We start from the raw sequence: 13,735 nt of genomic DNA, 5'->3' as shown, positions 1-13,735 counted from the left end.
TCAGGATAAAACTATAAGCTTTAGTAATTTTCCAATGTAAATGCATAAAGCTGAAATACATTTGTAAGTAAATTGTTTGTAGTAGAGATAAAATTTTGGTAAACCTCACATATGATGCATCTTGTATGATTATATTCAGTTGAGAATTGTGAAATATTTTACCATACATTGATTAATAAGATCGTGTAAGAAACATGCCTTATGACAGTTCTCTGTACAATAAATTTTAATGTATTTTCTATATGAGTCAAATGATCATACAGCACCTGTCTCTCAATAAATCATTGTGCATAATTTTTTTGCTTAAAATTATACATTTTTGTCAGTACTGTTTTTTTCAGATATTAAAATAATTTTTACATAAAATTATGTGAATATATTTTTTAGTCAGTACTTGATTTTTTCAAGGGCTTGACAGTATTCATTGAAAACCTAATAGTTACCATGAGTGTAAAGTACATGCAAAACAAAATGCAACATGGAAATAGTCAAAGTCTTCTTGTTTTGTAAATATATCTATATATATATTTTTTTTTTGTTTTTTTTATTTCTTGGACTTCATACAGTCTGTGAGTTGTTTCTGGGGGAGTGCAAGACTCTGGGGTTAGCATCCCAATATCAGTGACTGCATATTATGTCTTTTCTTTTGTGACTGGGTTATCTCACTCAGGATGATATTCTCTAGATGCAGCCATTTTCTTAAGAATTTGGTTAAGTCATTGTTTCTGGTGGCTGAGTAGTATTCCATTGTGTATATGTACCACAATTTTTGTATCCATTTATCTTCTGAAGGACATCTGGGTTCCTTTCAGCTTCTGGCTATTATAAAAAGAGCCGCTATGAACATTGTGGTGCATATATCTTTGTTGTGTATTAAAGTGTCTCTGGGGTATATGCCCAGAAGTGGAATAGCTGGGTCTTCAGGTAGTACTATATCCAATTTTCTGAGGTATCGCCAGACAGATTTCTAGAGTGGTTGTATTAGTTTGCAACCCCACCAACAGTGGAGAAGTGTTCCTCTTTCTCCGCAGCCTCGCCAGCATCTGCTGTCATCTGATTTTTGGATCTTGGCCAATCTGACTGGTGTGAGGTGGAATCTCAGGGTTGTTTTGATTTGCATTTCCCTGATGGCTAAGGATGTCGAGCACTTCCTCAGATGTTTCTTGGCCATTCAGTGTTCCTCAACTGAGAATATTTTGTTTAGCTCTGTACCCCATTTTTTAATAGGGTTATTTGATTCTCTGGTGTCTAGCTTTTTGAGTTCCTTGTAAACATTGGATATTAGGCCTCTAGCTGATGTGGTGTTGGTAAAGATCTTTTCCCATTCTGTTGGTTGCAGTTTGGTTTTCTTGAGGATGTCCTTAGCCTTACAGAATATTTGCAATCTCATTAAGTCCCATTTGTTAATTTTTGACCTTAGAGCTTGAGCCATTGGTGTTTTGTTCAGGAAATTTTCTCCTGTGCCTATGTGTTCTAAGGTTTTCCCTACTTTCTCATCTAATAGTTTCAGTGTATCTGGTTTAATGTGGAGATATTTGATCCACTTACACTTGAGCTTTGTACAAGGAGATAAGAAAGGGTCTATTTTCCTTCTTTTGCTTGCTGAGTGCCAGTTGGACCAGCACCATTTGTTGAATAGGCTGTCCTTTTTCCATTGAATGTTTACTGCTCCTTTGTCAAAAATCAGGTGACCATATACATGAGGGCTCATTTCTGGCTCTTCTATCCTATTCCATTGATCGACATGCCTATTTCTGTACCAGTACCATGCAGTTTTCAGCACAATTGCCTTGTAATATAGCTTGAGGTCAGGGATAGTGATTCCCACAGATTTTTTTTGTTGTTGAGGATGGATTTCGCTATTCTAGGTCTTTTGTTATTCCATATGAAATTGCACATTGATCTTTCCAATTCCATGAAGAACTGGGTTGGAATTTTGATGGGGATTGCATTGAATCTGTAGATTGCTTTTCGTAGGATGGCCATTTTTGAGATGTTGAACTTTCTCATCCATGAGCATGGGAGATCTTTCCATTTTCTGAGATCCTCCTTAATTTCTTTCTTTAGAGGTTTTAAGTTCTTGTCTTACCGTTCCTTCACTTGCTTCGTTAGAGACACATCAAGGTATTTCATAGTTTTTGTGGCGATTGTGAAGGGTACCTTTTCCCTAATTTCTTTCTCCACATGTTTGTCCTTTGAGTATAGGAAGGCTACTAATTTGTTCGAGTTAATTTTGTATCCAGCCACTTTGCTGAACTTGTTTATCAGCTGTAGGAGTTCTCTGGTGGAATTTTTGGGGTCACTCAAGTACACTATCATGTCATCGGCAAAGGGTGATGTTTTTATCTCTTCCTTTCTGATTTGTATCCCCTTGATCTCCTTTTGCTGTCTAATTGCTCCAGCCAAGACTTCCAGTACTATGTTGAATAGGTAGGGGGAGAGTGGGCAGCCTTGGAGAGTCCCTGATTTTAGTGGGATTGCTTCAAGTTTCTCACCATTAAGATTGATGTTGGCTGTTGGTTTGCAGTATATTGCTTTTATTATGTTTAGGTATGGACCTTGGATTTCTGTTATTTCCAGGACTTTTAACATGAAGGGGTGTTGGATTTTGTCAAATGCTTTCTCAGCATCTAGTGAGAAGACCATGTGATTTTGATCTTTGAGTTTGTTTATATGGTGGATTACATTGATGGATTTCCTTATATTAAACAAACCCTGCATCACAGGTATGAAGCCTACTTGGTCATGTTTAATGATCGTTTTAATGTGTTCTTGGATTCGGATTGCAAGGATTTTGTTGAGTATTTTTTCATCAATGTTCATAAGTGAGATTGGTCTGAAGTTCTCTTCCCTTGTAGGGTCTTTGTGTGGTATAGGAACTATGGTTATTGTAGCCTCAAAAAATGAGTTGGGTAATATTCCATCTGATTCTATCTTTTGGAATAGTTTGGCGAATATTGGTGTTATATCCCCAATAAATGTCTGATAAAATTCTGCACTGAACCCATCTGGACCTGGGCTTTTTTTGGTTGGGAGGCTTTTCATGACTTCTTCTAGTTCTTTAGGTGTTATAGGGTTATTTAGATGGTTTACTTGTTACTGGTTTCACTTTGGGATCTTGTATCTGTCTAGGAATTCGTCCATTTCTTTCAGATATTCCAATTTTGTGGAGTATAAGTTTTTGTAGTAGGATCTTATAATTTCTTGAATTCCCTCATTTTCAGTTGTTATGTCCCCACTTTCCTTTCTGATTTTGTTAATTTGGATACTCTCTCTTTGCCCTCTAGTTAGTCTTGCTAGGGTTTTACCAATCTTGTTGATTTTCTCAAAGAACCAACTCTTGGTTTTGTTGATTTTTTCAATGGTTCTTTTTGATTCTATTTGGTTTATTTCTGCCCTAATTTTGATTATTTCTTGCCGTCTACTCTTTTTCGGGTAGTTTGCTTCCTTTTGTTCTAGGGCTTTTAGCTGTGCTATCAGGTTGCTGATGTAAGCTCTCTCCAGTTTCTTTTTGGAAGCACTTAGGGCTATGAGTTTTCCTCTCAGTACTGCTTTCATTGCATCCCATAGGTTTGCATATGTTGTGTTTTCGTTTTCGTTGAATTCTAGAAAATCCTTAATATTTTTTTATTTTTTCTTTGACACTGCTATCATTTAACAGAGCTTTGTTTAGTTTCCATGTGTATGTGGGCTTTTGTTGTCCTTGTTGTTTTTAAAGACAAGCCGTAGACCATGGTGATCTGAGGGGATGCATGGGAGTATTTCAATCTTCTTATATCGATTGAGGCTCGTTCTGTGTCCAATTATGTGGTCAATTTATGAGAAGGTGACATTGGGTGCTGAGAAGAAGGTGTATTCTTTTACTTTAGGATAATATGTTCTGTATATATCTATTAATTCTAGTTGGTTCAAAGTCTCTGCTAGTTTTGCAGTGTCCTTGTTCAGTTTCTGTTTCCATGATCTGTCCATTGGTAAGAGTGGGGTATTAAAGTCTCCCATTATTATTGTGTAAGGTGAAATATATTTTTTGAGCTTTAGTAGTATTTCTTTTATGAATGTGGGTGCTTTTTTATTTGGAGCATATATGTTAAGGATTGAGAGTTTCTCCTGACCGGTTTCCCCAGTAATGAGTAAAAAGTGTCTTTCCTTATCTTTTTTGATAACTCTTGGTTGGAAATTTACTTTATTTGATATTAGAATAGCCACTCCAGCTTGCTTCTTGGAGCTGTTTGCTTGGAAGTTTTTTTCCCACACTTTAACTCTAGATAGTTTCTTTGTCTCTGAGATGAGTTTCCTGTATGCAGCAAAATGCTGGATTTTGTTTATGTATCCAGTCTGATAGCCTATGTTTCTTTATTGGGGAGTTGAGTCCATTTATGTTAATAGATATCAAGGAATAGTTTTGTTGCCTGCCATTATTGCTTTTGTGGTTTGAGTTGCGTCTGTGTTTTTTTCTTCTTTTAGTTTTCTTGTTTAGGAGTTTTCTCGTTTATACTATGCTGTATTTTCGCTCATTATATTGGGTTTTCCACCTATAATTCATTGTAGTGCTGGGTTTGTGGTCAGATATTGTGTAAATTTTGATTTGTCTTGAAATATCTTCATGTCTCCATCGATGGTGATTGATAGTTATGCTGGGTATAGCAGCACTTGTGTTCTCTTAGGGTGTGCATGATGTCTGTCCAGGCTCTTCTAGCTTTCATAGTCTCTGTTGAGAAATCAGGTGTGAGTCTGATTGGCCTGCCTTTATATGTTACCTGACCTTTTTCCCTTACTGCTTTTAGTATTCTTTCTTTGCTTTGGGCACTTGATGTTTTTACTATTATGAGTCAGGAAGTATTTCTTTTCTGGTCCAACCTATTTGGAGTTCTGAAGGCTTCTTTTATGGTCGTGGTCATCTCATTCTTGAGGGTAGGGAAGTTTCTTCTATGATTTTGTTGAAGAAATTTACTGTGCCTCTTAGTTGATACTCTTCTCCCTCTTCTATTCCTATTATCCTTAGGTTCGGTCTTCTCCTTGTGTCTTTTATTTCCTGGACATTTTGGGTTAGGAGCTTTTTGTTTTTTGCATCTTCTCTGGCTGTTTTGTCTATGTTTACAATGTTGTCTTCTGCCCCTGAGATTCTCTCTTCCATCTCTTGTAATCTATTGGAAATGCTTGCTTCTGTGATTCCTGATTTCTTTTTTTGGTGTTCTACCTCTAGGGTTATCTCTTTTTGCATTTTCTTTATTGTGTCAATTTCCGGTTTAAATTCCCTCTTCCATTCCTTCATCTCTTTGATTCTGTTTTCCTCTAGTTGTTTGAGTTCTTTGAGTGTTTTTCTTGTTTCCTCTTTAAAAGCTTCTGAGTCTTTTTGCTTTTCCTCCCGTTCTTGTTTAAGTATCTCTATCAGCATCTTGAGGTATGATTTCAGGTCTGTGTCTTCCTTTTCTGGAGTGTTTGGAATTACGATGTTTTCTGTTATGGGAGAGCTGGGTTCTGGTGTTGCCAGGTTGTCTTGGTTTCCTTGGGATATACTCTTTTGTTTTCCTCTTGCCATTTTGTATTCAGTGACATGTTCTTGCCTTTTCCTTGTATCTGGACTGTGTCTCTGGATCTCCTCTGGTCCAGGTGGCAAATGGGTCGAGCCCTGTTCTATGCCTCAGAGTCGCAGGGTGGGAACAGAAGTTCCAAAGTTCTATTCCTGGTCTCTGGATCAGTCAGGGCAGGGCAGGGCAAGGCAGGGGGTGCACTTTCCGTGTGCACTCTGCAGAGATCTCTCTGCTCCCTGGCAACCCAGGTATCCCACCCACCAGTTGCTCAGCCTCTGTTAGCTGCCGTTCTAGGTGGCAGATGGGCCAGGCTCCGCTCTGTGTCCTGAAGTCGCCTCCGGGTGGAAACAGAAGTTCCTAAGTTCTGTTCCAGGTTCTGGATCGGGCAGGACAGGGCAGGTCAAGGCAGGGGGTGCACTTTCTGTGTGCACTCCGCATAGATCCCTCCGCTCCCCAGCAGCCTAGGTCTCCCACTCACCAGTTGTTCAGCCTTTACGAGCTGCCGTTCTGGGTGGCAGATGTGCCAGGCTCCGCTCTGTGTCCTGAAGTCGCCACCGGGTGGAAACAGAAGTTCGAAATTTCTGTTCCTGGTAGCTTGATCGGGCAGGTCAGGGCAGGGCAAGGGAGCGGGTGAACTTTCCGTGTGCACTCCGCAGAGATCTCTCTGCTCCCTGGCAGCCCAGGTCTCCCACCCACCAGTTGCTCAGCCTGTAGGAGCCGCCTTTCCGGCTGGCAGTTGGGCCAGGCTCCGCTCCGTGTCCTGAAGTCCTTTTGCATGGTTTTAATTGATCATACTGTGTACTCAACATTCTTTTGATTGTTGAAGACAGAAACCCAATATTTTGCAAAGAGGAAAATTTTAAAGATATTCTTTGGAGGAATATATTTATTGGACTTAAAGTACTATTATTATATATAAATAAAATTTTCAAATATAATATTATTAACTTTTATTTTACTTATTACAGTAGAATTTAAAAGTTATTAAAATATGAATTCAATAACATTTTCCAATATCAACATGTTTCTTAAATATTTGTTTAGCAATTGTGTTTTTCTTATAATTGAATTTTCTTTTTTCAGGTAACACAAACGTCAACTATTCATGATGTGAAACAGAAGCTTCACAAAGCATGTGAGTTTTCTTTATTTATTAAAATGTATGCTAACATATTTACAAATGGCTCAAATTTTTCTTTAAGAACAAGCACATGAAATGTATATTTAATTTACTATTTAGTCATTCTTAACTCGCAATTTCATACATTTTTGATGCTTTAATATTCAACAAGTTTTTGTCAGTACTGTTCATGAAAATTCATGCCAATATTCAGGAGCCAGGTACTTACAATATGATCAATATCCCAAGAAAAATCTCCAGTTTTTCAATGAAAGAAGATATATAAATTTGTTTTAATGCATAATTCAGTCATCTTTTTAATAAAGTCATTTTAATATATAAAGATGTTAACTGCAACATTATTTATTTTATTATAGAACAAAACATTAAATAATAATTTTGTTCCATATAGATAAGTTTACTTATCCACATAAAATTATTTTACTCTACATAAAAATATTTTTAAAAACCTATAAATGATATAGTTTAAAATTATTGATGGGCAACTTTATTGTGTGAACAAAAAATCATAATTTCCTTGAAAGTATTCATGTTTTGCATATATACATATATGTATATATGTATATGTATATATATATATATACATATATATATACTTTACATTTTGCTTTTCTAATGAAAGTCATTCTAATTTTCAAACAATGAAGATGAAATTACTGGAAAGTATGATATTTTACTAAGAAATCAATGGTAGAGACATTTTCCAAATAGATGATTCCCTTTATGCATAGCTCCTTTCTGTTATGAAAGTTCTTCTTCAGTATGGTGCATTTATTATTTATAAACCTATATTGATATATCATAATGTGCCAGTGCCTTGAGGATTAAGATATATCATTAGATTCTATACTTATAAAATTTTAAATAGATTTATTTTTATTCTTTAATCCTTGTTTACAGTCCAGACTTCATACATCTCCCACTCTGGCCCTCCCACTCCCCATTCCATACCCTCCTTCCAGTCTCCAAGTTGTCCACACCTTGCTATACCGTTCCACCAGGTCTCCCTATTCCCTAGGGCCTCAAGTCTTTCTGCAGAGTTAGGTGCATTTCCTCTCACTGAGTCCAGATCAGGCAGTCTTCTGTTGTATATGTGTCTGGACTTCATACTAGCTGGCGTATGCTGCCTGGTGGTGGCTCAGTGTCTGAGTGATCTCGGGAGTCCAGGTCAGTTGAGATTGCTGGTCTTCCCATGGACTGCCCTCCTCCACAGCTTCTGCCAACTTTTCCCCTGATTCAACCACAGGAATCCCCGGTTTCTGTCCATTGGTTGGGTGCTAGAATCTGCATCTGACATTTTCACCTGATTGTTGGGCTTGCAGAGGGCAGCCATGCCTAGACTCCTGTATGCATGCCCACCACAGCATCAGTAACAGTGTCAGGACACTGGCCTTTTCTTGAGCTGAATCCCAATTAGGGCCTGTCACTGGGCCTCTTTACTTTGTTGCTCCTCTCTAAATTTGTCCCTGCAGATGCTTCATACAGAAAAATATTATGACTCAGAGCTTATTATTGACTGTGGGATGGCAAACCAGTCCCCTCCAGTTAATATCCTGTCCCTCCACTGGAGGTGGGCACTACGAGTTCCCCCTTCCCACTGTAGAGCACTTCATCCAAGGTTCCTCTATTTGAGCCCTGAGAGCCTCTCACCTCCCAGTTCTCCGATACATTCTAGAGGGTCCCCCTCTCCAAAGGTTACCTACTACAATTTTTCTGCTGGCTCTCAGGGCTTCAGGGCTTCAGTCTTATTGCTGCACCCCTCGTAATACCTAATCTGGTTTCTTCCTTTTCATCCCTGCCCCTTTTCCAACCCAAGTCTCTCACTCCATCTGCACATCCTCCTCCCCCCCCTGTGACTGTTTTATTCTTCCTCCCAAGTAGGACTGAGTCATCCTTACTTGTGTTCTTCGGCGTGTTATGCTTCGTGAGTCCTGTAGGTTGTATCTTGGTTATTCTGTACTTTTAGCTAATATCCACTTATTAGTGAGTACATGCCATGCATATCCTTTTGTGTCTGAGTTACCTCACACAGGATGATATTTTCTAATTTGATCTATTGGCCTACAAATCTCAGGGTGTCCTCATCCTTAATAGCTGAGTAGTACTCATTGAGTAAATAAACCAGTTTCTATATACATTCTTCCATTGTAGGAGATCTGACTTGTTTCCAACATCTACCTATCACAAATAAAGCCATTGTAAACATAGTGGAATACATGGCCTTGTGCCATGATGGGTCATGTTTTGGCTATCTGCCAAAGAGTGGTATAGATGGGTCTTCAGATAGATCTATTTCCAATTTTCTGAGGAAACTCCAGATTGATTTCTAGAATGGTTGTACCACTTTGCAATTCCTCAAGCAACGGGGTAGTGTTCCTCCTTCTCCACATCCTTAGAAGCATCTGCCATCACCTGAGGTTTTGATCTTAGTCATTCTGAGTGGTGTAAAGTGGAATCTCATGATCGTTTAATCTGCATTTCCCGATCACTAAGGACTTTGGCCATTTCTTTAAGGGCTTCTAGGCCACTCAAGATTCCTCTGTTGTGAATTCTCTGCTTATTTCTATACCCCTCCTTTTTTTCTTTTGATTCGGTTGTTTGATTTTTTTTTTTTTTTTTTTTTTTTTTTTTTTTTTTTGGTGGTCAGGTTCTTGAGTTCTTAAAATATTTTGGACAATTAGACCTTTATCACATGAGGGGTTAGTGCAGGTATTTTTTTCAATCTGTCGGTTACCGGTTTGTCTTACTGACTATGACTTTTGCCTTACAGAAGCTTTCCAGTTTCCTAAGGTTTCATTTATCAATTATCGATCTTGGAGCCTGAGCCATTGGAGCTCTCTTTAGGAAATTTACCCCTGTGCCAACGAATTCAAGTCTCTTTTCCCAATTCTCTTCAATTAAAATCAGTGTATGTGGTTTTATATTGAGGTCCTTGATCCATGTGGACTGGAGCTTTGTGAAAGGTGACAAATATAAGTCTATTTTCATTTTTCTGACAGTTAGACCAGCATCATTTGTTAAAGTTGCTTTCTTTTCTCAATTGTATATATTTGGCTTCTATGTCAAAGATCAAGTGTCTGTAAATATGTGGTTTTACTTCTAAGTGAATTCTTTTTCTTTCTTTACATTTTATTGGATATTTTACAGATTTGCATTTCAAATATTACCCATTTTTCCAGTTCTCCCCTCTCCCATTCCCCTCCTCTTGCTTCTGTGAGGATGTTGGCCCTCCCACCTCACCACCCTGGTCTTCCCCACAGTGGTACCTGAGGACACAGATATATCACTCCTGGGCATATACCCAAAAGCTGCTCCAACGTATAACAAGAACACATTCAGAGGAAGCGGTAGTATGTAAGTGAACAAGCATTTGAAAATGACTTTAAAAAGTAAGACTGATTTGTACAAAATTTGAGAAATATTCAATTGGCAGAAGTGATAAGATTTAAAAACTTTAATAACACTTCAAATTTATTAATTAATGTAATTAATTTTTTCATGGGCATAGTTCTAATATTTAGCATGATTATTAAACTTATTTAAAAAAAAAGACATGCCTAACCCTTGAGAAAGACTCAAAGCTCTGCCTGTTGTTGCTGAGCAACATCCTCTTGGAGACAGGAAGGAAGGAAGGAACAATGAACTGTGGTTAGTGGACAACAGCTGGATTTTATAAACATAAAAGTAATAAAAAAAAACTTTAAAAAACCTAAAGTCAGGAAACATATACCAGATGAAATGAGGCCCCCAACACATATACAGCAGAGGACTGCCAGGGCTGTACTCAGTCAGAGAAGATGCACCTAACCCTCAAGAGACTCAAGGTCCCAGTGAGGAGGACTGGTGGTGTGGGGGTTGAGGTGGAGACATCCTCTTGAAGACAGGGGATAAGGTATGGGAGGCAGAACAGTCAGAGGTTGGACCAGAAGGGGGATGATGTCTGGACTCTAAAAAAGAATAAATAAAATATATATAAGCAAACAGTTGACAAAGTTGTAAACTGCCCACCTAGATAAAGAAATTGACCCACAGAAACCCTTAGAAATAATCATATCTACATGTTGCCAATTAATATCACCCAGGTCTAAATCCAGCTACTGAAATTGAAAGTAGGCATATAGCAGTTGTGTACTGGGAACCTGGAGTAGCTACTAGAAAGTCCCAAATGCCAGGGACCCAAGAGGGTCTCAGGACCTCACAGGGAGGACTCTGTATATGAGCTTTGTACATGTCCTCTGAGTGGCTCTCGCAGAGCTGGACCAATACAGATGCAGACGTACACATCCAAACTTTGGACTGAGCTCGAGGACTCCAGTGTGTCCACTGTTAGGGCAAAGACTGTAAGAGCTGAAGGGTTTTTCAACCTCATAGGAAGGGCAATAATATCAACCAACCAGACCCTCCTGCCATGCTTTCAGGGGTTAAACTACCAACCAAACAGTACACACGGGGTACCCATGGCTCCAGCTGGATATGTAGCAGAGGACTGCATTATCTGGCATCACTGAGGGGGCCTGTGGAGGCTTGATGACACAGAATGGGGAACATTAGGCCACTGAGGCATGGACAGGTGGCAGAGCACTCTCTTAGAGGCAAGGGGGAGGAAAGAGGGGATAGGGGGATTGTGGAGAGGAAACTGTGAAAAGGGATAATATTTGAAATGTAAATAAATAAAATAACAAAGAAAAAGGAAAAAGTCATGCATATTCATATGTATTTTTCACATGCTTAGATCTGGTCCTTCAAAACTACAAGTTCAATTTATAAAAGCTTAGGATTTACAAATTACTGAAACAAATTATACAGTTCTTTGAGATAAAGATAATCTCATAGTAATGTTGACAATATATTCTAAACTTCTGAGTCCTTCTGATTCTCTGGCTCATTCTGGCTTCACGGTGTTTAGCTTGTTCTTTCTGCAACCTGCATCTGTAAAACTCCCATGTGTACACATCACACCCCTCAGCTTGTCTGTATTTAGCCCATTCTCTTGCCTTGCACTGTTCTTAGGCAGCCTCTCTTTGCTGAAGCTGCTTTCATGAGAGTTGAGCATGTACTATCTCTGGCTCATTCTGTCAAATCTTTCTCAGACTCACCACTTTTTCTACCCAAGAACTAGTAATCACTTTCAAACATGGCGCTTCTTTGTATAAATTAACTGACTTAATTGTTAGGGACTAAAGATGTATACTAAGCACATGTGTGCATTCCATATCTGCATTCCAGCCTGATCATATTGACCTAGGACGTTTTTAGATATAATCCATTGCCAGAGCAGCCAGGCAGGCAGCTGGATAAGAATTCCTCTACAAATTTTAAAACAGACACTATTAGTTCCAGAATTTCATTCTTAGACTTTAAAGTCTTCTCATTTATTGAATCTTCTAAGATAAAAATATTAATACATTTCTATTGTAGGAGTATCTGTCTAAAAATAATAGAACAATTGTTAGGTTTTCCTATCAATTATTTAAGAATACATAGTCTTTTCTAGATCAGAGATACTGGGATGCAGGTGTGACATTTCTCAGTGGTGTGTGCCTTTCCACCATTATATAAACAAGCTCCTCTTTTCTGCAACCATCTAGTAGGCAAACTTCACTCAATAATTTTTAAGTACTTTATGCTTTACTAATGGACCGAAAATTATAAGTTGCTTTAGGAAAATTTTCCTTTCTATATTGCTTTTTTTCTCCAAATTGTCTAAGTTTTGATGAAATTTAATTTTAAGAAAATATTTTATTTCCAGAAAACTCCAATGTAACAATTATGTTGAGTGTCTTAGAATGCATTTTCCTGACCTTACTTTCTTTATTTATTTTATTCTGGTTCATCATATGGACAATTTATGATGCTCCTGTCCAGGGTATACCATGTACATAGTTATTCTGAATAGATTTATAAATTTCATTTTGGTATTTACTTTTATGTGTATGTACGTATGTATCACAGCATGCCAGTGGAGGTCATAGGACCAGTTTTGTATGCAAGTTCTCGTTGTCAAGCTTAGGTGAAAGAGATTTACTTGCTGAATCCTTATGCTGACGCCAGAATAAATCTGTCATATCTTTTCTTCTATAGAAGCGACAGAATTCTTACTCAAGTTTTATAATATGCTGAATTGTTTAATTTTGCTTTTGAGGTTTATTGATTCTTATCCACATAAGAGAGAAATTGTGATAACTTCTGAATTTCGAAATAAGTACATGGGATTTGAAAGTGAGAGACATTAGATATTTTTTATTAGATTAAGAATAAGGATATTTTTCTACTTCACTTAGGTAAGTACAACATTTTCTGACACAGAATTAATTCATGTGGTTGATTTCCTATTAATACATTTTAATAACTGAAAATGAACATTAAAAATCAAATATTTTTATAGATATTACTGTTTCTTAGTTACCAAGGGAACAAAGAGAGAAAAAGCCAATTTTATAAAATGACCTGGAGCACTCACCATTAAATCCCAGGCCTTTACAGAATAGGAGAAGGGAGTTAGTGACTGTAACATTGTATCAGTAAACTTCTTAAAGTTGAGATATATTCACTGGTTATTTTTCTTCTTTATTTATATTTTCTGCTTTATTTATATTTTGTTTCTGTAATTCAGTATTCAGTCTCAAAACATTGTATAACTCAAAACACAGAAGGAAGGAAATACCTATTATTAATTCATGTACTAGATTATAATTAAAGATTAAAATAGAAAAAATAATTTGAAGACTGATATCCTCCTTAATTGAGTAGCTTATGAAATATTAAAGAACTTGTACAAACCACTTATCTCTACAAAGCACTGGTATTTGTTGAATTTATTTTCTGGAATTTATTCAAGGTATAGTTAGTAGACATTTTTTAAGTTAATACAATTTATGCAAGTTTTACAGAAAAAGTACCACTGAACATTTAGTCCTCCTTGGAAGCATGGAAATTTTGATGATTTTTAGGTGATGTGTGACTAGAATTAAAATGCTCCCAATGTTCTAAAGGAAAAGTAGTTTTCTTTAAAAATGCTACTTAAAATATGAGTACAATGTTGACATTATTATTTAAACATAGT

The 13,735-nt window shown here is 37.3% G+C and overlaps 1 protein-coding gene across 1 annotated transcript in view; it reads left to right on the top strand.

Annotated features, from left to right (window-relative positions):
* TECRL (trans-2,3-enoyl-CoA reductase like) overlaps positions 1 to 13,735 on the top strand; it is a gene marked incomplete at both ends in the record, with an annotated part of 82,530 nt that overhangs the window by 19,313 nt on the left and 49,482 nt on the right. Inside the window, one exon of the mRNA XM_080909479.1 lies at positions 6,615 to 6,666. Within this exon, the coding sequence (XP_080765605.1) occupies positions 6,615 to 6,666 (52 nt within the window). The remainder of the gene's footprint in view (positions 1 to 6,614; positions 6,667 to 13,735) is intronic.

This window comes from Micromys minutus (assembly GCF_963924665.1).
Source record: "Micromys minutus genome assembly, chromosome: 1".
Taxonomy (NCBI): Eukaryota; Metazoa; Chordata; class Mammalia; order Rodentia; family Muridae; genus Micromys; species Micromys minutus.
This window is presented reverse-complemented; position numbering and strand designations above follow the sequence as displayed.